We start from the raw sequence: 20,939 nt of genomic DNA, 5'->3' as shown, positions 1-20,939 counted from the left end.
TAATTAAACAGATTTACTTAATTGATCAATATTTACATCTGTCCCACACCTTTACAAACTGACGATTGAAGGGTGATCGATAAGGCCTGCTGGACTGTGGCTCTTCAGGACCAGGAAGGACCGCCTGAGAACTCGCATACAGTCATAAAAATGATGGTAATCGCGTTGTCTTGCCTTTGGTTCGTCTTGAAAGACGACACACTCCACAAAGTGTCACCTGCGCTTGTTCTGGACGACAGTCCAATTAGAAGTAAAACAGGGGTCAGCTGTCTCTGATCCCCCGGCCGTCCGATTTAAAAGCTCTTTCCGGGAGGGGACGGGTCTGTCCGTTTGAAGCTCTGCTGTGGCGAGGCGAAGGTTGAAAATGAAGAATCTTTTGCTTGTGTTCAGACTTGCGCTGCTGATCTCTCTTGTGATCTCCTTGGATCACTCCAGGCAGCCAAACCAACTCAGGGGCTACGTCTCCCTGTCGGACATCGTGCGATCGGCTGCTTACAGGGATCTGGTCGACGGCGTGTCGTGTCACGCCAACAACATGACGGTGAAAATCCTTAAAGAGCAATTCATTGACCTGCCGTTCAGCTTGTTTGTTGTGGGTGAGTGGAGGCCACGGATGACGTTTACGTTTTCCTTACCGTTAATTAACTAGGATCGTTGCGCCTTAGCCATTCTGTGATAAAGCCTGCCAAATCACGAAACTCCTAAAAATACCCCACACACACGCAAACAAAAAAAAAAAACGTTTCAGGTGCTGATGGGAAGCTCTACGATGCCATGGGAGTTGCGCCCAGATGCAGCTACGTCGTCGAAGAAACGGACCGTTACGTACTCTTGACGACCCCCTATAACGGCTGTTATGTTCAGAGGCGGGTAGGGCTTTATACTGTATATTCACACGAGTGCCCCTAACGTGTTCCTCTGCACCGAATTTAACGTGTTAATTGGCTCCGGTGGGCCTGATTCCCGTCAGGGAGATGTGGCGAGTCTGGTGACGGTGGTGAGGGGGACGGTTGATGGTGGACGCATCGAGGTGACCGAGAGGATCCCCGTGTCCTGCAGAATACCGCCTCTTCAGCCGGACAACGTCGGCGTGAAAAACCAAAGCAGTTCAGGTGGGTAGCTGCGTCAGCATGCGTAGGCTGCCGAGGAACAAGTAATAGGATTATTCCATGCTGGAGGGGAGAAGAAAGAAAACGCAACGTTTCGGCGGTGGAGACTTCTTCAGGTGTGAGGAAGAATTAAAAACTAAAGTCTGGCGAGAGGTAAGGCGCAAAACTGTTCTCGGTGGCTCCGTGGTATCCTCTTCTGTGCTCCTTTAAACGCGAAAGGAAAGGTGTAGTATTACTTTTTTTATGATGATGTTGAATGAAGTTATACGCCTTGGTTTAATGGTAGAAGAGACTTTTGTGTAATGAGTACCCTGTTCTTAAGAATCTGCTTTCTTAAATGTCTTCCCCCCACCCCCACCCCCCCTCTGGCTTCATTGACTTGGGGTATATTCTTTCCCCACAGCAAAATCCTAGGGTATGGACTTCAGACACCCAGTGCTTTGAATTCTGAGGAAATGTAAAGAACAGGATTTTGAATCAGATTATAGATTCCTGGGGGGGGGGGGGGTGTATCTTCCCATTCTGAGTGTTGGGGTGTGGGTAGGGTTCTTCTTTGGCACCAGTGTCCATGAGGGGTCATCAAGAGGTTGTGACTTGGCTTGCAGAGGGGGTCCCCCATCAGCATTGCGATAAGGACGGGTTCTTCAACATCGTTGTTCACCGCAACGCGACGGTCCCAGACCTGCTCCTGGAGACTGTGCAGGTGGCAGAAGGCAGGGGTGCTGGCTGTACCCCCACACGGACGTCCCCCGAGTCTGTGGCATTCCGGTTCCCCCTCACTTCGTGCGGATCGCGGATAAGGGTAAGGCCGTTCCCCGACCGTAGACGAGCGTCCGACAGACACCTGCGTAACCCTACGGATGGATGCTTTTGTTGACCTGTGAAACGGTAACAGTCGATTTGATAACCTTGCAGTTCTCCAACGGCAAAATGATCTATTCGGTGGACATCAAGGCCGAAAAAAAGATTCTGAGTGGAAGAAGGGGATCTATACTTCGGGATAGTTCTTTCAAGTAAGGACAATCCAACCAACTTGCACATCACTTTTAATTTTGTTTGTCCTAGTTCCTAGAAACTTCTTTTTCGCTCTGCTACCTGTGATGTGGGTAGAAGTCTTACTTGAAACTTTTTTTTTTTCAAGCCACTCAAGTGATATTGGAGCATTGTAATCTTCTCTGGCCTCCCACAGGCTTACCGTCAGCTGCATGTTCTTGTTAATTGGTTCAGCCCAATTAAACACGGATGTGCAGAAGAAGACGCAGGCAGAGACTGCTGTGATGAAGAGTGAGGGAGCACTCCAGCTGGAACTAAGACTGGCTAAAGGTAGATGCTGTCTGACACCGTACTGGTACATGATGTAATATTTTTAAGTGAGATAGTATGCTATACTGGGCAAGTTTTAGAAAGGATTTGTGAGGGATCACGGCGTTAAACAGTTGCTGTAGCATGTTGGCCTGAAGCTTATTGGCTTTAATCAGGGACAGTGGCCTTAACTTCTGATTTTCTCACTGCTTCATCCAGTTCTGGGGTTGTGGGCGACGCCAGTCCATCACAGGGCACACACAGATTCACACATGCACACACTCGCACCAGGGCTGGCTTTCCCAGAAGCCACTTAACCTCCCAGTATGCTTTTGGACGCAGGGGAGGGGGACAGAGCACCCAGAGGGAACCCATGTGAACATGGGGAGAACATCCCAGGGCTCCAGGGCTGCTAAACCGCAATATTATGCACGGTGCAATGTAAACAGTAGATTAAAAACATTCGTAGTTATCCATAAGAATGATAAATGTGGTTGGTGGGGGGAACATGGTAGTCCAAGTCAAAAGTGCCTAGAGCAGAGGTGCACTGAGTTCTGAGTCCTTGCGGTTACAGCAGCTGTTGAGGATGTGCCTGCAGTAGAGTGGAAGCTGTTCTTAAGCCTAGGGGCCTGTGCTTTAATGGTGCAGTACTGCCTGCTGGAGTGCAGGGGGGGGGGAACAGTTTGTAGCCGGGACCGTTGGGATCCTGAGTGATGAATTGTGTTTCAATGCGACAGCGGATGGCGTGAATCTCGGAGATCTGGTGGTAAAACGCATCCTATAATTCTCTGTGCGTTTGCCAAAACCCCTTAGTAGTGCGTCTTTGTCATGCATGGTGGGATTGCTGTATCGTATAGCGGGGACGCTTTCTCTTAATGCTGGGAGAACTGTGACCACATGGCTGTTTCTGCACCTCCAGATTCCTCCTACGGCGCCTATTACTCCCCCCGGGACCACCCTGTGGTGCGCGTGCTACGCCAGCCTGTGTTCGCCGAGGTGCGAGTCCTCAACCGGGAGGATCCAGATCTCCAGCTCCAGCTGGGCGACTGCTGGGCCACTCCCAGCAGAGATCCGGGTGATCCCCGCCGATGGGCCCTGCTGCAGAAAGGGTTAGAGAAGCCTAGCTGTACTGTATGGGAGATTTGCAGATATCCCTAGTCTCTTTTTAAAGAGCTGGGAGAAGGTGATTTTAATCCGTTCTGTTAAGGCAGTAGCCAACTGGTTTAGCTTGTTAAGAGCCGAGTTGGACAGAAACACCTTCAGCCCTCCAGGGAGAGACGTGTACAGCCTTGTTCGATACCTTCTTTCCGATTTCCTGCCATATACAAGAGATCATGCTGTGCTAGTGCACTGTACCCCATTGCACAATTGTACAAGAGAATAGTTCAACGCTATTGGTAGTCTGCAATCAATCAGTTCTTCTGGGTTTCAAATCAAATATTCAATTAATAATGCAGACTGGACCAAAGTGAACTGCCTTTTTCTGTAACTGTGGCCTTCTTCTATCTGTGATTACTGAAGAGCTGCATTTTAAGAAGATATTTTGGGAGAATGCGAGTGTAGTTCAGTCCTGGGTAAGAATATTTGACACTTGCATTGCATGTAAAATGGTGGGTTTAATGACTGTTGTGGTTTTTTTTTTTTTTTTTTTAATGCAGGTGTCCTTATACTGGTGATAACTATAAGACGGAACTTCAGCCTGTCTTAGCAGGTCCAAGTTCCAAGTTTCCAAACCACCGGAAGAGGTTTCGAGTCACCATGTTCAGTTTTGTGGACTCGCAGTCAACACGAAATTTCCATGGTTCGGTAAGCTATCAGCCTACCGGTTATTAATGGAAACTCACCTTGCCTTTCCATCCCCAGTGAACTAAAGATAGGCCATCTGTACCAGCTCCTGACATGACATGGCGTTATTGTAGGCCACAGTATGAATGGCAGAGTCCTTGATCCTTAATTAAATGCAAATGATTTTATTCATTGCGACCCCTCTTCTGCAACAGCAAACTAGGAAATGGTTTGCATTGCATGAGGGTTGCTCCCTGTTTTGATTGAGTACTACCGAGTGGTTCTCTTCTTCAGCCCGTGAAAGTTGGCTTGAAATGCCTCGTTGCCGCCTACCGTATCGGAGGGCAAAACCCATCTTTTTCTGCTTTCGATCAGGTCTACTTTCACTGTGAGGCGGAGGTGTGTAAAGGTGGAACAGGCTGCACCCTATCCTGTACTAGTAGTGAGTATCAGGCTATTTCTATGCTCTTTTTTTTTTGTTTGTTTTTTTGCTCGCAGACATAATTGAAGGCTTTGGGCTAACATCCAGCTGTTCGTGTTTAGGAAAGAGGAGAGCCAGGGATCGGTGGAATGGGCGAATCTCCTCTCGTCACAGTGTCGTTTCAGGAGGTCCCTTTTTCATCCTTTAAAAAATAAAACCCCAAGCTGCAGGTACAGCTTTACTGTATAACGGGAGATCGGGAGATACCCCATGTCTGTATTTTTACTTAAATACAACCCCCATGGGGAAAAATAACTGGAACTTTGTTTCCCAAGATGATGGATATCGAAGGAACTTTGCCGTGTCAGAATCCTGCAAATTCCTGCAATTGTAAAGGTTTAACTGGAATCTGCGAAGCCAAAAAAAAAGGTTCTTTGTACAGTAGGTCCCTCTGTGACTGCAGTATACAAGCACTGCTTTAAAATCTGTGTGAACTTTTTTTTCTAAATCTTAAGCAATGGATTTGTACACTTACAAGGGAAACTTAATGCTGTTGGATCCCCTGTGAATAAATTAAAATGCACTCCCAGTAGAGAAGTAAAAGTCCAATTTCTGCTCTGGCCATTAGCCTTGTTCACCTGAACAATAAATGGCTCTACGAGGAAGTTCAGTCTCTCTGGAAGTAAAAAATATGGAGGGCGCTTTCTGCCTTATTAATAGAGGAAATTCATGTTTTGTTTTTTTTTTTCTTGAGAGGTACTCCACAAGGCCTTTGCGCAGATTGGAAATGGTTACCTCTGTGCAAACCATTAAAATCTACAGCCTACTACAAAGTATCAAGTGGTGGAAATGATTATTTTCTTGCTGTCTTCTTTGCAGCGTCTAATGCGGGGGTGTGAGGGGAGTTCTTTACTGTCTGCTTTGTAAAGACATGTGAAGGTGGACCCATCGTTCAGAGGACTGTTTTGTATGCTAAGGTGTGGAGCAGGGAGAGGGGCTGTAGGGTGAGGCAAAGAGATTCTCGATGTATTAACCGATCCCATGTCAGAACGTGAAACCAGAGGTGGTGCATTGAAATTAAGAAGTTAAACAAAAAAAACTGTAAACAGCCTTTAAGATAGGTTTTTAACCTGAAGTAGGTATTGTGTGACCGTGTAACGAGTTCTTTCCCTCACGAAGAGGCTGCAGCCCTTCTAAACTGCGGGAATGAAACGGTTCTGCCTGTGGTTATACCTGCACGGTACCACCAGGGGTCACTGTCGGCTAAATATACCGGAGAGTTTAGGGGTTCAGTAAAACAATTAGCTGCGACTATTACACCAAACGTTCTTCAAAGCAGTTTTTATTCCGTGTCTGACTTTTTTTTAATGCTTAATGGATGCAGCCCTGGGGCCTTACCACCACTGAACAGCCGGGGGCTAACTCGGGCTACGTTTTTTGCAAGCAAACGCATCAAACATGTAACCCCCGAACGTAATATTTAAAGCGTAAGCAGGTTATCTGCATCAGGCTAAAAACTGTACGGCATCCCTGGACATTTACTTTTGGGATAAAACCCACAGTCCCCACTGCCGACCTGTTTCTGTCAAGGCTCTAGCCGAGTGTGTTGTCCCAGCGGCCTGACGTCTGCGCTGCCACACACACTCTCAAGTCAAGCCGAGCTCGGCTGGCGAGGAGAAACGCCCTAACTGTGGCTTGGCCACTTGCTGTTGGGAAATGTTTTCCCTCTCCACCTCCCCCGCCCTTCTCTGCTCGCGTACAAATGAGCAGCAAAGCGTCCAGAGCAGCGTTTGAGGACGGACTCTGGGGCTGGAGCAGCGAGCGCTCCGGCGTCCTTGATCACGGCGAGTGGGGCTGCGCACCTTGGAGAGGAGAGGCGGCGGGCGAATCGGGAGAGGAGACGCCCTCCTCCTCCTCCTCCTGCGGCTCCGCACCTGTCTGCCACCCCGGCGTTACCTAGACGAGCGCAGGGCTGCCTGCTACCCGCACCCCCCCCAGACAGGGAGTTATTTCACTCGAAAGCGGAATAGGGGATGAGGACGAAACTGTAGCGCTCAGGCTCTCCCTCTCTTCTCCCCCCGCCCCTGCGAGGAAGGCTGGACCCGGAGGAATGGGAGACTTGTTTTAGACGGCGCTCCAGCGGGATGTCGGATGCTCGGGGGTCCGCGGTGTCTTGTTACCAGTTTCGTTGTGCGGGTGCGACAGCTGTCACCTGTTTCTCCCCGGTCTTTTTGTAAACTTTTTATTGGATTTGTTTTTTTTTTTTTTCCCCCGCTTCCCTGAACCCGAACTCACGCGTCAAGAGGGGGACAGTGGAAGACGAGCCGAGCCGAGCCGGGGCGAGCGGTTTTGTTCTCGTTTGGCCGAAGTTAAATGTCGTCTGACGTCTTGTTTCAGTTTCCTCTCTCTCTCGCGGTCGGTGCGTGATGTGTGGGTTTGTCCCTGGGTTGTGGATTCTGATGTAATATTTGGGGAGGTGATATTTTTCATCGTCGTCCCCCCCCCACCCCCATCTTTTGCGCGGTGACTGAACTCCCCAATGCATTCGCTGCTGGATCGGAAGAAGAAGAAAGCTGGGGTAGCGATCGACCTGTCTCCGGGCTCCGCGCCCCACGGTCCGAGGATGTTCAGTTGCGTGGGATGTTTCTGGGTCCTCCTGTCTTCGGCTTTGGTTGCGATTTGCAGTTTTAGTTTCATATCCCCCGCATGGATTGTCAAGGAGCACCTGAAAAATAAAGACTCGGTGAGCTTCGGGCTGCTTTGGCATTGCTCTGAATCCCTGGACCACATGTACAGCTGTTACACGTTTGGTGGGCTGGGGCGGTTTGCCGAAATTCCTTCCAGCTCCTGGCAGGTGAGTGAAATCTTTCCGGTGTCGCGGGTTTTGAATCCCCAGTGAAACTCCCTGAAGGGGGTCTGTCAGATTCCTGCGGGATAAACTCGTTGGGAGAGGACGGGGAAGTTGGCCTCTGTGTTGCCTTTGCCGAAATCCGAAAGGGTCCCGCGTTTGTGTACTAAATTCGGGGCAGCGTGTGAACTCATTTTTGCCTTGTTGTTGCCGAGAAGTCAGAAGGGTCTTGAAACCCTTTAAAAGTTGCAAGCACCTTTTTTTTTTTTTTTTTTTTTTTTTTTTTTTTTTAGCTCTTAGTATGAGCTTCGGCTTCTGGCGTTGTGCGTAATTCTTTAAAGGTTTTACAGCTCTTTTCCACCGAGTGAAAGATGTTTTAAGTGCCCTGCAGTTTAAATGTCAGACCCTACTGTACCTGCGCCTGGACAGAAGCGAGGGCGCCTTGCGTTCAGCCTGGAGAGAAAGTGGACGGTTTACTATACGAGGGAGACTTCGCATGCTCTAGGTTGAGGTCACAGGCTTCGTGTATAATTGATTAAAAGTGTGAAACGTTTTGTGCGCGCATTAAATCGGAAGCAGACATTCTGCTTTTCATCAATTTTAAGGACACTTGACGTAAATTTGCCACCGAAGCAGGCTCGGGAACACAAATTTGTAGAAGGTAGAGGTCTGAATTCACCGAAGAAGTATACTGTTCTATACAGAATATCTGGTTTGAGAAAAATCCTGACATTATTTCGGCAAGTAATTTTAATAAACAAGTGCAGGCTGGCTAACGTCGAACAATATTCATGTTAATTTGCAATGTTTTCCTTTTTTTTTCCTTGGTGATTTGTTTGGCTAGCCCGTACATCCTGAACAGATTCACCCCCCAAACGATTGGAGAATGGTTCTTCAAGTACAAATTGCTTAGAGCACGGAATATTAGAACAGGTGTTTCTCCAATGTGCCCTGGAGACGGTTTATTGCGGGGAAGTGACATTTCTATAGTACTCGTTTACCATAAAGTTCATGTTGCCATGACCGAAGTGGCGATATCCATCGTTTTTTTTTGAATCGGTGCCGAAATCCTGTCAGAATTTCTATACGCGAACAAAAGTCAACAACCTGGAACACACTGGTGTATATTTAAGCACCAGCAGAGTGCAGCGTTTCCACCTGAGCCCCAATGTTCTCTCCGTGAGCTGTTCACAATTCAATAGGTATCCTCTTTAAATAAATCTGTTTTATTAATATGCAGTATTCCTACATACTGCTAACGTGGTACAAATCTGATCATGTTTTTCTTGACGCACACGTGTAAGAAACTAGCTTGCTGATTTGTTCAGCTCAGTTTTGTGCCTGGTGTTTTGTAGAAGCTTTAAGGATATTCAGTTTTGAGTCGTGAGGTCAATGCTTTGCCAATTATGATTGGCAATGTTTTACAAAAGGAAAAGGTGCTCATAGTACATGTTGAATTTCTGAACTCAACAAGTTTCTTTGAGTTGAGTGTGTTTGTTACAAATTGATGATATGATAGAAATTGTATTGGCTGAGGTAAGGAATGTAGCATGAAGCAGTTACTAGTGCATGAGATGGATTATTTTTCTTTGGAGCAGAAACGTGTGTACCAGCTTGTTAAGGAAACGGTGACTGGGGTAAGACCAGAGGTCACCAATCAGAAACAGCCCTGACTTTTCTGTGCACTCGGATAACTAAGCCAGGGTTTCCTTCCATTTAACCAGGTGAGAACACCACCTACAGCATCTTGCAAGAAGAACAAATGTTGAGCAATGTTCATTCTCCACTAGGCCCTTTTCAACCAGTGGAAGCCTTTCTGAGCCCTGAGTCACTGATAGCTGGAGGACAGTTTCTGTGAGGAGTGGTGAAGATAGCCTTTCTGTCAGTGGAACAGCAGTGTAAACGCATCGGGCTGTGGAGTGCTTGCCATTAAGAACACACTGCTCAAAGGACACAAAGAACAAGTATGAAGTAGACTGGTGACCTTGACTGGGTGTTGCAGCCAGGCTCTTGTCAGAAACACGGTTATCTTTCGTGCCAGACACAACATTTTCAATTTTATAGCTTTTAAGCGATTGTCGTCTACTTCACCTCTGGCAGTTCTGCAGGCCTTGGTCAAGAGTGAACATCAAGATGCTTCCTTCCTTGTGTCACTCCTTCATGGTCATTGCTAGTAGTAGGTAATGTGTTTTGTTTTGTAAAATGACCAAGACCATTCATGTACCTGGGCACAGGTATTGCTGTACACGCTGGTCCTGGAGTTTGTATTCCAGCTGTAGAGTGCTATTGGCTATGAGCTTACACTGGTTAGTTACTGGGTTAAGTTTAATTTATGTGCTGAGAGCAGAGGGATAAAGAGTACAGCTGTGATGAAGAAGAAATAAACAGATCTCTGATGCAGCTATTTGTTTTGTTTGGGGGTCCCCAATCCTATTCGTGGGTACCCCCCAAACCTGCTATCTTTCATTGCAGCTGAGCTCTTTACTTAAACATGTCATTACTGGAACCAACAAGTTGCTTCTTACCTTCACAAGTGTTTTTAGTCTCCACTCAAAGGTTGGGTATGTTATTTATAAATCACATTCGTTTGAAAGGCCAAACTCCTATATGTTTAGAAACTGAAAATGAAGTTGCACTCATTATGAGCCCTGTTAAAGGGTCCGTTCATTTAACTGAGTCCCAGGAAGCATTACTGGGTCTCCAGGACCTGGATTATGAATCCTTGGTGTGTGCTATGGAGACATGCGTCCAGCTGGCTGTGAATTATTTCGAATCCCCTACTGTGCAAAAGCTCCTGTCCTCATAAAAAAACTCAATTACCTTTAAAAAAGATGTAGCCAATATTTCAGCAGGTATTCAGAGTTCTCGTTAAAAATCAAACCGGTATTCCTCCTCCCCAAGAGCATTTTGGCTCCTAGAAGAAAAAACAATCTCCTCACTGATGATTTATTTATACTGGAAATTTGCATTTAAAAAGCGATATTAATAACAGTCCTTCTCACCAAGAGGGTGATAAACATTGCCCTTATTTTCTATTTCCTTTAATTAGTGCAGGGTTAGAATGCTTTAATCTCAGAGGCGGTGAAGTTACTGTGCTAGTGTGTGCGCAGTCCATACAATCATAACCAAACAGTTATTGATTCAGCAGTTTTATTCATGCTCAGCTCACTAATTTCGCTTGTTCTCTTGGTGAGAGTCGTGACCGTGACTAATTGCGTGACTAAATGCAAGACCGACTTGATAATCTTTCTGGTTATTGACAAGTACCTACAGTATCTTTCGCTTTGCTTCCTGTCCACAGACTGCATGTGGTCCAGGACTGCCTTCACTACTGGTGCAGAACATCTCTGACTGTAGCAGGGGGACCCCTCTTACCATACTGGGAATATCTGAACTCTTAGAACAGTATGTGCTCACAGAGATCCAACAGCTGCCCATCGGTAAAGGTGTAGGCCCCATTAAGGCCTTGCAGTGATAACCACAGTATCCTCTATTATGTGCTGGTTATTTAACGTCTGTCTCCACCTACTGGTCTGGACACTGTCCATCACAAACACACACACACACAGCAAGGGGAAGAGAACAGAAGCCACACAGACTCTTCTGTTGCCTTTGGATTTACGTTTCTGTTCAGAAACCTATGAGATCTCAAAAGAAAGGCCAAGAAAAAGGATTGCTGGAAAAGCTAAAGCCCTCCAGCTGTTTTCCGTCCTGGGGACTTGGATGAAAGTGGTCTGCGCTTGGCCTAGTCTGCTCTTTGTCTGGCAGGCTCTCCGTGGGTCTTTGGCTTCTGCTCTTGGGTTGGGGGTTCCAGTGAATGTTCCTTGGTGGCCAGCCAAGCGGATATTGGGGAGCCTGATGTGGTTTCTTTGCGGGGTTTGCCCCGTCGCCCCGCTATCCTACAGGCGGTTCACTCCAGCTCGGAGAAGTAGCCCCTCTCTCTCTCCCCCTCTGGGGCCGAACCTTCAGGAAAGGAAACTGAACTGTGCGGGACTCTGCCCCTCCCCATCTCACGCCAGGCATACAGGTTCATCGTAATTCTGGTCAGTGCGTTCTGGAAAATTGTGATAAAATGTGAACTAAAAATAACTAAATGGCAGGCTGGAGGACATCTTCCTGCCCAGACTAAGCTGTATTGAGCTAACATCCAGAATTGTTGAAGAGGTTATTAGAGGCTTTGAGTCAATTCTACTGGGGAGCCAGCGTGGAGATCTGGGGTTTGTATTTATTTCTTAGGACCAGTGTAAAAGACTGCCGCCTTTACAGCAGGTTCAGGATGGCTTTCACTGTAATCCGATTAATGAAAAGTCGATTGCACTCAATCTTTGCCCAACAAAGCGCAACGTGCCGGATTTCCTTATTTCTGTATTGGCTTGCTCCTGGGTTTATCTGATAACGTCAGCTGCAGCTCGCCTGGGCACAGACGCCTTTGTCAAGTTCACATGCTGTCGTGGAATGGCGTGGGGGGGGGACAGGAGGGTATATTGCATTTCAGATGGGTTTGAATTTCTCCTGGTCTTTCTTCCATGCGGGGTCTGGCCTTTGTATTAATAAGCAATCGAAGGAAAAAGAGCTCGGCATCATCTGAGGCGTGCTCCTCCTCCTCTCGCAGTCCCCACTGCGTCCCTCGCCGGCTGTCCGCTCCGTCTCAATGTACTTAACGTCCTGCTGCCGTCGAAACAAAACCTGAAGCTTAACGTGTGTGTGTGTGTGTGTGTGTGTGTGTGATCACAGCTGCCAGCTAATGAAATGATGGATGGACTGGTTTTATCTTCGATTTGACTAGAAATAAGGAAATAAGAGAGTGTAGATGAGATGTGTTATGGACTGCGTCCCCAGGAGACGCTGAAGGGGTTAGGAGAGACTGCTGCGACAGCTCTTCTGTGAAAGAGGTACATGTGATGCGTTCCTCCTCTGTACTCATTTCAAATCCTTTTATCTCTATGGCCAGTGGACCATCTGATTCGTTTACAATGGAGCAGACAGCTTTCCAGCGTGGGTAATATGGGGAGTGATTTCAGCACAATAGTGTTTTTTTTTTTTTTAGCGTCAAACTACCTCCTCTCCAGCTACACTGATGAAGTCGAAGTGGTACAAGCCATTGGAAAGTGCCGCTCTGCAGCCCGGGTGAATGCAAGAGCTGTGCAGCGCAGGCCACGGTGTCTTGAGAGGTGTTGTCGCAGGGCTCCCAGTGTGTGTGCTGACCTGTTTTTTTCTCGTTTGAACTCGCCGTGTTGCTCCTGGGGCAGAGTTATGACTCGATAGAGAGTGACGCGGTGATGTGAGTGATAGTGGCCGTCTTCGTCGCCGCTAATAAAGTGATTAGAGGCTGGGCGCTCTGAGCGCGTGATCGGGGAGCCTGGCGGAGACCCCAGGGCTAATCGGGGCAGGCCGGGGGAATGGATCTTCCTGACAGCACGGTCGCTGGACTGATTCATTTGGCAGGAGATGAAGATGAATAGAGAAGTGTCTTTGGCACTCGTGCTGTGTTTCTTAGATGATATTGGCCTGGGGGGGAGTGAATTCTACATGCTGTTGCATCTACGATGGTCGCCCAGACAGCAGTGCCCCACTTTTATTTCGGTCAAGCTGTGTTTGCTGGCTGACTTCTGTGAGGCTGTAAGTCTGTAACGAGAAGTGGGCTGGCCAGGCGGCGCAGTGATTGGCGTTTGCAGCACCGGGGCCCTGAGTTCAATTGTGGATCTGGGGTGCTGTCTGTGTGGAGTTTGCATGTTCTCCCGGTGTTCTTGTGGGTCTCCTCCGGGTGCTACGGTTTCCTCCCACAGTCCAAAGGCATGCTGGTAGGTTCATGGGCTTCTGGGAGGTTTGGCCCTGGTTTGAGTGTGTGCGTGTCTGTGCGCCCTACGATGGGCACCCCTAGGGTCGCTTGCTAATGTAATTGATAGATTAAGCAATGAAGGGAACACTGATCCTGGAGGGATATTCTGAGTTTTGTCTCAGATGGTCTTTAAACTACTTAATTGAAGAAACCCCCGGCTTCACTGATCACGTTGAAATTGTTTCAGGTCTTTAGGAATCGATGATGTGAAAGATGGCATTTCTGTCCCATTAGCAGTGTAGCTCAAAGTTGTCCCCTGCCTGCTGCAAGGGTTGATTCGTTTAATATGCGAGTTGAAGGGGATTTAGGGAACACCACTGCTCCCTCTGGACTTGTGTGCCACAGGTTTTGATGAGTCTTTAATCCTGATTAGTGTTTGAATTGTGAAAACTGTACCAGAGAATCCCAGCACACATCAGCACACAGGGTTTCCCCTGCTCTCGGCTGCAGCAGGCTTCCATTTTTATAATGGGTGACTTTATAAAGAGAAACGATAATTGGCTGATAGAAAATTATTTTAAATGGTAGATGTCAGAAAACCTAAACAAAGACATAAAATGAGAGAGAGAATTGAAGGGAAGAATGAGAAGAGATAACTTGCCAAACCATCGGTCCTTGTTGTGCAGAGTTTCTCAGGCAAATTGTATTATTAATGATTTTCTACCTCTGGGACATAAGTGAAGAGCTGGACCACAGCAGCTGTGTCAGTGGTTTAAATCCCTGGGGACAGACAGCTGTGCCTATCTGAGATGAGGTTGGTACTCAAATCGAAGAAGATGACCATTCATCGTGTGAGAATGAGAGAAGCTGTAATATCCCTCATGGCTGTCCTGACCTGGGTATGAACTGGCCCAGAGTGACCTTGGACTGGTCCAGACTGCCGTGTGCTTGGCCTGTGCAGGTCCTTTACTGACACCTACAGACACGGATTGCGTCTGGGAAAAGAATGGCCGCCCATTCATCATCAGTGGAGTTAAGGGCTGGATTTTGACAGCACATCCGTGGAACAAAATCTTCCAATGGGCTTGAAGGGCAGTGGAGAGAGAGGATAGCACTGTAGTAGTCATAAATAACTACTGTAGGTGAATAGAGTTTATGGCCTCGGTGAACCCGAAGATTCAGCAGTTTGGAGAGCAAAGCATTTCCTTTTCCAGCCATGATGAAAGCTGCGCATACCCAGCTGTGGAGCCCTTTCTGTAACAGGTCACCTCCATCACCTAGCATTGACCAGCATGTGTGTTTTTACCTGGGTTTGTGCAAACTGATGGGTTCAAAGAGAGGAGAAGTGAAGCATGTAAAAAAAAAAAGGTCACAAATGGAATTTTTCTATACGAATCCAAGGGTCAGTCCAAAATAAGATAACTCTAGTGTCAACATTAAAACATCCCACCAAACTACAGGGTCTCATCTTAGTCGTGTTAAACGTTCTGGAGGCGTCTTGAATTTCCTGCTTCTTCTCACCCAGTTGCATTTATGCAATTTTATTTTACTTTGATGTTTTGTGATTAAAAATGAATATGCAGATGGTATAGATTTCTAAGGCCAAACTATAGTTTCCCTAAACCTAGAATTGCCAGTCGCCAACTCGGTGGACAGCTTATTTTCACAGACACGAATACAGAACGATTACCTCTGCAGGCCAGAGCTTGCTCCCTGACACATGCCGATAGCCTCCTCCCAGCCCGCAGCCCAGCAGCAGGGGACTCTACTGTTCTCCTCATCCCTGTGTCCAGCAGAGAAAAATCCAGTTCTGCTTTCTTCTACATTTGAATATTGGATGTGGATTGAATGTGGATGGTAGGAGGTGTGTATATAGTATGCAATTGTTTTTGAAGTTACGGTGTAAGGCCCACTTATTTTTATTATTCTATTTTATAATTAGGATGGTCTTTTTTTTTTTTTTACAAGAGAAGAAATTGGAGTGGAGCTGCTCATAAAAGCTTAGGAGCTGATTAACATGAACAGTAACCTTATGAGTTTAATCAGATGGCAGAAATCAGCCTATCACCTGTTGGGGAAAAAATGTGCTGGAGACTCACTGTGCATCGTGTGGTTCTAGCTGACTTAATTTGAGTTTATTTTATAGTATATTCTAGTGTTTTTTTTTTTTTTTACAATTTTGGTCACCTTGTGATAGTGGAAACTATGTGAAATGGCATTTATAACCGAGAACAGGAGGCTCTTCTTTACCCAAAGAGTTGTGGGAGTAGGGGACAAGCTACCCCAGCTATGTTGAAGCTCATACCCTGGCTTCTTTCAAGAAACGGAGGGATGAGATAATATTCAATAACAATTCCCTACACTTCTATAGCGCTTTTCTGGACACTCCACTCAAAGTGCTGTACAGGTAATGGGGACTCCCCTCCACCACCAGTGTGCAGCCCCACCTGGATGATGTGACGGCAGCTATAGTGCGCCAGTACTCTCCCCACACGCCAGCTCTCAGTAGGGAGGAGAACAGAGTGATGAAGCCAGTTCAGAGATGGGGATTATGAGGAGGCCATGATGGGTAAAGGCCTGGGGGAAATGAGTTAACACCCCTACTCTTTGTGAAAAACACCCTGGGATTTTTAATGACCACACAGAGTCGGGAAGGACGGCACCTTTTTACAGTATGGTGTCCCCATCACTATTCTGGGGCATAAGGACCCACACAGACTGCAGTGACAGCACCCCTATTGGCCAAACTAACAACTCTTCCAGCAGCAACCTTCGCTTAAGTAGTTCAAGTAGGGAGCCGCGTCAGCATGCGTAGTTTCTTTTCAGCATGGAATAAACCTTTACTTGTTCCCTGGTGGTGGTCATGGCAAGCTGGGGCCTAACCGCACAACACAGGGGACTCCTTCCCTGGACAGGCCTCTTAGACCTAGACAGCATGTCTTTGGGAGGTGCGGAAAACCGAAACCCAGGGCCCTGTGGGGGGCCTGTGGGGCAGGTGCTCTCCCTGGGCTGTCACTGCCCTGCCACTGTGCCTCCACGTGAGGACACTCACCTCTCTGGAATACGGTTTTGCTTCTGGGAGCAGGAAACGCACAAAGGCAAGAGGCTGGTGTGTATGAACCCTGCTGTCACAGCATTCATGAAGTCTTCTTCCAAAAGGCTCCTCTCTGGGACCGATGGGACGGTGCTGCAGGAATTTCTGACCCCGTCTCGGAAAGATCGTTCTGGTTAAATGTCCATCTGTTATCTAAATTGCCTGTGGCGCTAACTCCCATTGACTCCTAATTAGGAGACATCGGCTGTACAGAACGGTGGAATACAGCCGTTTGTTATGGAGCCCTACAGTTTCATACGCAGACATGCAGTTTGAAACTGGTGGTTGTGCTCACAAATACAAGGATTCGTTGGCATGTGCACTATGCTCGGCCATGAATCTTGGCTACTATTCCCACGGACGGGAAACGTCTCCCTGAAGGGTGATCCGTCTTGTTTACCCTGCATTTTGTTTTGCAAGAAGTACATTAAAACAAGAGGTAAACATTTTTTAATGCATTTCAAGGCACTTGATTTGTTTCTCCTAATTAAGCAGGTAATCGCTGTTCTTGAAAGCACTCCCCCTAGTAACCTGAAACCCAAATTCCCTGTTATGAAACTGTCAATAAAAGGCAGACGTGCATTAATTGAATCCTATGTGCTCTACACAGTTTTGCACACTTGTTTAGCATAATAAGTAGATTCCTGTCTTGCCAATCAGGTACGCTTATTGTCGACTTTGCAGAAAGTGTGACGGTAATTTATTCATCTGGTTTTTTTTTTACGCTTCATGGCTTTAGTACAAACCAGTCCTCACTGATTAATTAATGTTGTTTTTCTGTGACAAACAGTTTGTGGAGAACAGATTTAAGCCAAGAATGGTTTGGCTTGCTTTGTTTTCCAGTGTCATTTTCGGTTCATGTATGTGACTGAAGTCTCACCACACATTAGGGGCTGTGTTTCTAAAAATAAATACTACTTTGAAATTGGGGATGTGTTTCTGGAGGACCCTGGAACTGTTTAAGTAATTGCACAAAACCCAGTCAATTATTTAGCGATCATCAGTTTCAGTTTTCTGACTTCTGCCAGATACTGTACGATCAGTTAGAAGCTGAGCTCATCCCCAGCAGACGCTGCTGTGTAAATAACACAGTGGCTGCACAGACAGACGGCATGCCCTCTCTGAAAATTGAACTGCTCTGGAGGAGAGGAAGGAGAGTGTTTTAAGGCTGTTTTTTTGTAAAAATGTTCACTGCTGATGTTACCCTTTTACTGGGATGAAAGATCGAGAAAAACGTGATGTGTAGATATGTAGTTTGCACAAGCTGTTCTCTCGTGAACTTTTGTGTTTTTTTTTTTAATTGAAAACTTTCATGCATCTCTACCTTCAGGTAAAAGAAAAACCATCTCAACTGTAGTGCACACACAAGGCTTGAAGGGAGAATTTCTAAGAGATTAGTGACTATTCTTTCCCTGTGGGACATGCTGAACTCAGCAGAATCGAGGAAAGGTAATATTGCAGCATTTTCCAGTGGCTGTACATGAATTATGAAATCCACACAAAGGGATTTTCATAAGGCAGATCATGCAGAAATGCAGCAGATAGGAAAGTATGTTTTGGTAGTGAGCTTAGCACAGTCGAGGACAACTTTCTCTTCGTACTGCAGCTTTTTCTTAACTCTTTATATGCTAAATTATTTGTGATTCACTATCGCAAACTGGGAGGCTTGGTGGTACAGTTGTTAGCATTACTGCTTTGTCGCACTGGGGATCTCAGTTCAGTTCCTGGAGTGCTGTCGGTGTGGAGTTTGTATGTTCTCCCCCATGTTCACATGGTTTTCCTCCAAGTTTACTCCCACAGTTCAAAGACACACTGGTAGGTTCAAAAATTGGCCCTGGTGTGAGTGAGTATGTGTCTGTCTGTGTGCCCTGTGATGGACTAGTGTCCTATCAAGGTTGTATCCTGCCTTGCGCCTGTTGCTTGCCGGGATAGGAGAGGCTCTGGCTCCCCTGCATCTCTGAATTAGATGAAGCAGTTTGAAAATGGATGGATGGAATAGAAGAAAAACAGAAAATGATCTAGTCTGTTAAAAAGGTCGTCTGCACAGCAGTGGGAGTGTTGGATGCTTCAGTGAAGGCACAACACCAGTGCTTTCTTTCTGTGTCGGAGGGTGTTAACACAGTAGAAGTGATTGACAGTAGAAGCATTCTCCCATTGTAAATGTGCCGTAAATTAAAATAAACAGGATCCTAAGACCATAGCCATAAACATTTTGTTACAGAGAGACATCTGATGCTAAAAATTGCTGTTGGCTTTGGGCCAAATGTGTCTCTGTACAAAGCTGACATGAATGACTTATTGACTGGAGTGAAATTAAAAGCTCAGCCTTCTCAAAACAAGGTGCCAGTGATGCAGTATGTACTGAATGATGGGGGGGGGGGTCACTTTCCAGAGACTATTCTGCTTAATTCTGGGGAAGGTCCCCAAATACTGCGCATACTGCGTTACCCCAAAGCGAAGTGGGATCTCTTGTATGGAGAATATTGTAATTGTATCCGAAAAGGAAAGTTTCTCCTGAATTTCCCGCAGAAATGACGTTTACAGAGCTCAAATACATCCAAAGTATGTATTTGACTCTTTTATTAGCAGACCATTCTGGCAATGAAAGGAACGATGAATTGGTTAGCACTGTAATGCGACTGTAACAATTCAGTTAAGTCTTGTGGGAAGTCGCAAGTTTCCAAATTAGGTTTTGCATCGAAAATAGAATACTAATTTCGTGGGTTTCATACAAGTTTAAAAGCATCATGAACCATCAAACAAGATCTTTAGAACTTATTGTAATACCTTCGCAGTTTTTATTCTCATGGCGCCTCACTCGATATTACCCTTTTGGCGATGCATTTACTCCACCCTCTGAAACCCAGCCGTGCGTGCACGTTCTTCTGCTATGTTATGCTCAAGTCCGCTGACTATTTAAAGGCAAGGTAAAAGCTCCGTGAAGTTGCCCCCCCCTACAGACAGCACAAACGATGAAACCCAACACATTCGGTAGTGCTAAGTTTGTGCTTTAAAAGTATCGTTTGTGCTGATTTGGTTCCCGAGATATAACGCCCCCCTCCCCCGGTGATCACGTGACCGTGCACGGCGACTTTAACCCCGTCTGCGTCTGTTACAGTTTAGCTCGTCACAATCAATATCCATAAACATATGAGCCGCCTTAAATGTGAATAATGACGCATGCCAACAAGTTAACCATCTATGACATAAACCTGTGGTTGTAATGTATGTAAAATCACCGTGATTGTAAGATCTATGGTTTTTATTTTCTAAGGCACGTTTTCCTTTACTTTCCCTACCCTAACAATTGCCAAATGCGTAATTGTGGGATACCATCGCGACAAGACCGCTGCATGTCATGATAGGGAACCCATGTATATCGCGGCAGTATATATCAGGACTGGCACCTTGCTTCCATGCCACCCTGGCACCGCTGTTGCAACAAAAGTCTCGTATCAGGATATGATATACACAGATAGGACATGTCGCAATATATTGTCTTATCGCAATAATAATATGTCATGTCGCAACATATGGACTCCATGTCGCGACATGGGGGCGGGGCATTTTGTTGGGGTATGTCATATCGCGATATATGGGCTTCATGTCGCGACATGGGTGAGACAGGATTTTCTCATATCGCGATATATGAACTCCATGTCGCGATATGGGGGGGCGGGCGTTTTGTCTGGGCATGTCATATCGCGATATGCGGGCTTCATGTCGCGACATGGGCGTGACAGGTTTTTGTCATATCGCGATATATGGACTCCATGTTGCGATATGGGGGGGGCGGCGTTTTTGCCGTGGTATGTCATATCGCGATATATGTACTCCATCTCGGTTGGCGTTTGGTCGGGGGGGGGGGGGGGGTACGTTATATCGCGATATGCGGGCTCCATATCGCAACACTGGGGCGGGGCGTTTTTGTCATTGAGATATATGGACTTAATGTGCCAGTTGCAATGGGTATCGCGATGTGATGCGGGCACTCCTATCGTGACATGCTATCGGAGTCGTGAACGCGCTGTGGATGGCGTGACATTCTTTGTCTGCTGTTCAGTTCTGACCTCAGTGCGACTTCTCTTGGATTGATCAGTAATTGGAAACCAATGGATGTGTTACTGTATATCCAGGGTGCTCATAGAGCACACACGGTTAACCGGGGCTACAGTGTTTGGACCAAGAAGAACATCCATCACCTGTGTATCTACATGTTCTCGGAACTTCCGCTGTGACGCTTTGCCCAATCAGAGTGTCGAGTCTCTCTCTTCAGCCAATCGCGGCCCGACCTGTTCGGGGGTTTAGCCAATCACGGCTCTGGGATCTGTTCAAGCCAGCAGCGGCAGGTGGATCGGCTTGTTTACTGTCAATGAGAATCTATTTTTAAAATGCTTTACTTATTTGCAAAATAACTACATCGGCTCATTTTTTTAACGTCTTTATTTATTCACAATGTCCCGCACTCTTCGAAATAAATACGTTTTTATTTGCAACATAACTGTCTCCGCTGCTTTCTGTAATGAATACATAGCATTTGAACAATATTAATCGTATATTTAAGGTAGTTTTGTACTTAAAAAATGAATAGAAATGTAAAG

The 20,939-nt window shown here is 46.5% G+C and overlaps 2 protein-coding genes across 2 annotated transcripts in view; both read left to right on the top strand.

Moving 5' to 3' along the window:
• Positions 1–279: 279 nt before the first annotated feature.
• Positions 280–5,453, top strand: LOC107079959 (zona pellucida sperm-binding protein 4-like). The gene is made up of 10 exons (XM_015367837.2): positions 280–596; positions 749–870; positions 971–1,112; positions 1,715–1,911; positions 2,025–2,122; positions 2,299–2,432; positions 3,331–3,520; positions 4,070–4,217; positions 4,572–4,638; positions 4,740–5,453. Exons 1-10 carry the CDS (start codon positions 365–367, stop codon positions 4,823–4,825), a joined length of 1,416 nt encoding a protein of 471 aa, XP_015223323.2. The 5' UTR covers positions 280–364; the 3' UTR covers positions 4,826–5,453.
• A 903-nt stretch (positions 5,454–6,356) lies between these two features.
• Positions 6,357–20,939, top strand: part of LOC102695302 (LHFPL tetraspan subfamily member 7 protein) — a 95,703-nt gene continuing 81,120 nt past the window's right edge. Inside the window, exon 1 of the mRNA XM_006640846.3 lies at positions 6,357–7,471. Within this exon, the coding sequence (XP_006640909.1) occupies positions 7,157–7,471 (315 nt within the window). The 5' untranslated portion in view covers positions 6,357–7,156. The remainder of the gene's footprint in view (positions 7,472–20,939) is intronic.

The sequence above is a fragment of the Lepisosteus oculatus genome, chromosome 26, assembly GCF_040954835.1.
Source record: "Lepisosteus oculatus isolate fLepOcu1 chromosome 26, fLepOcu1.hap2, whole genome shotgun sequence".
Lineage (NCBI taxonomy): Eukaryota > Metazoa > Chordata > Actinopteri > Semionotiformes > Lepisosteidae > Lepisosteus > Lepisosteus oculatus.
This window is presented reverse-complemented; position numbering and strand designations above follow the sequence as displayed.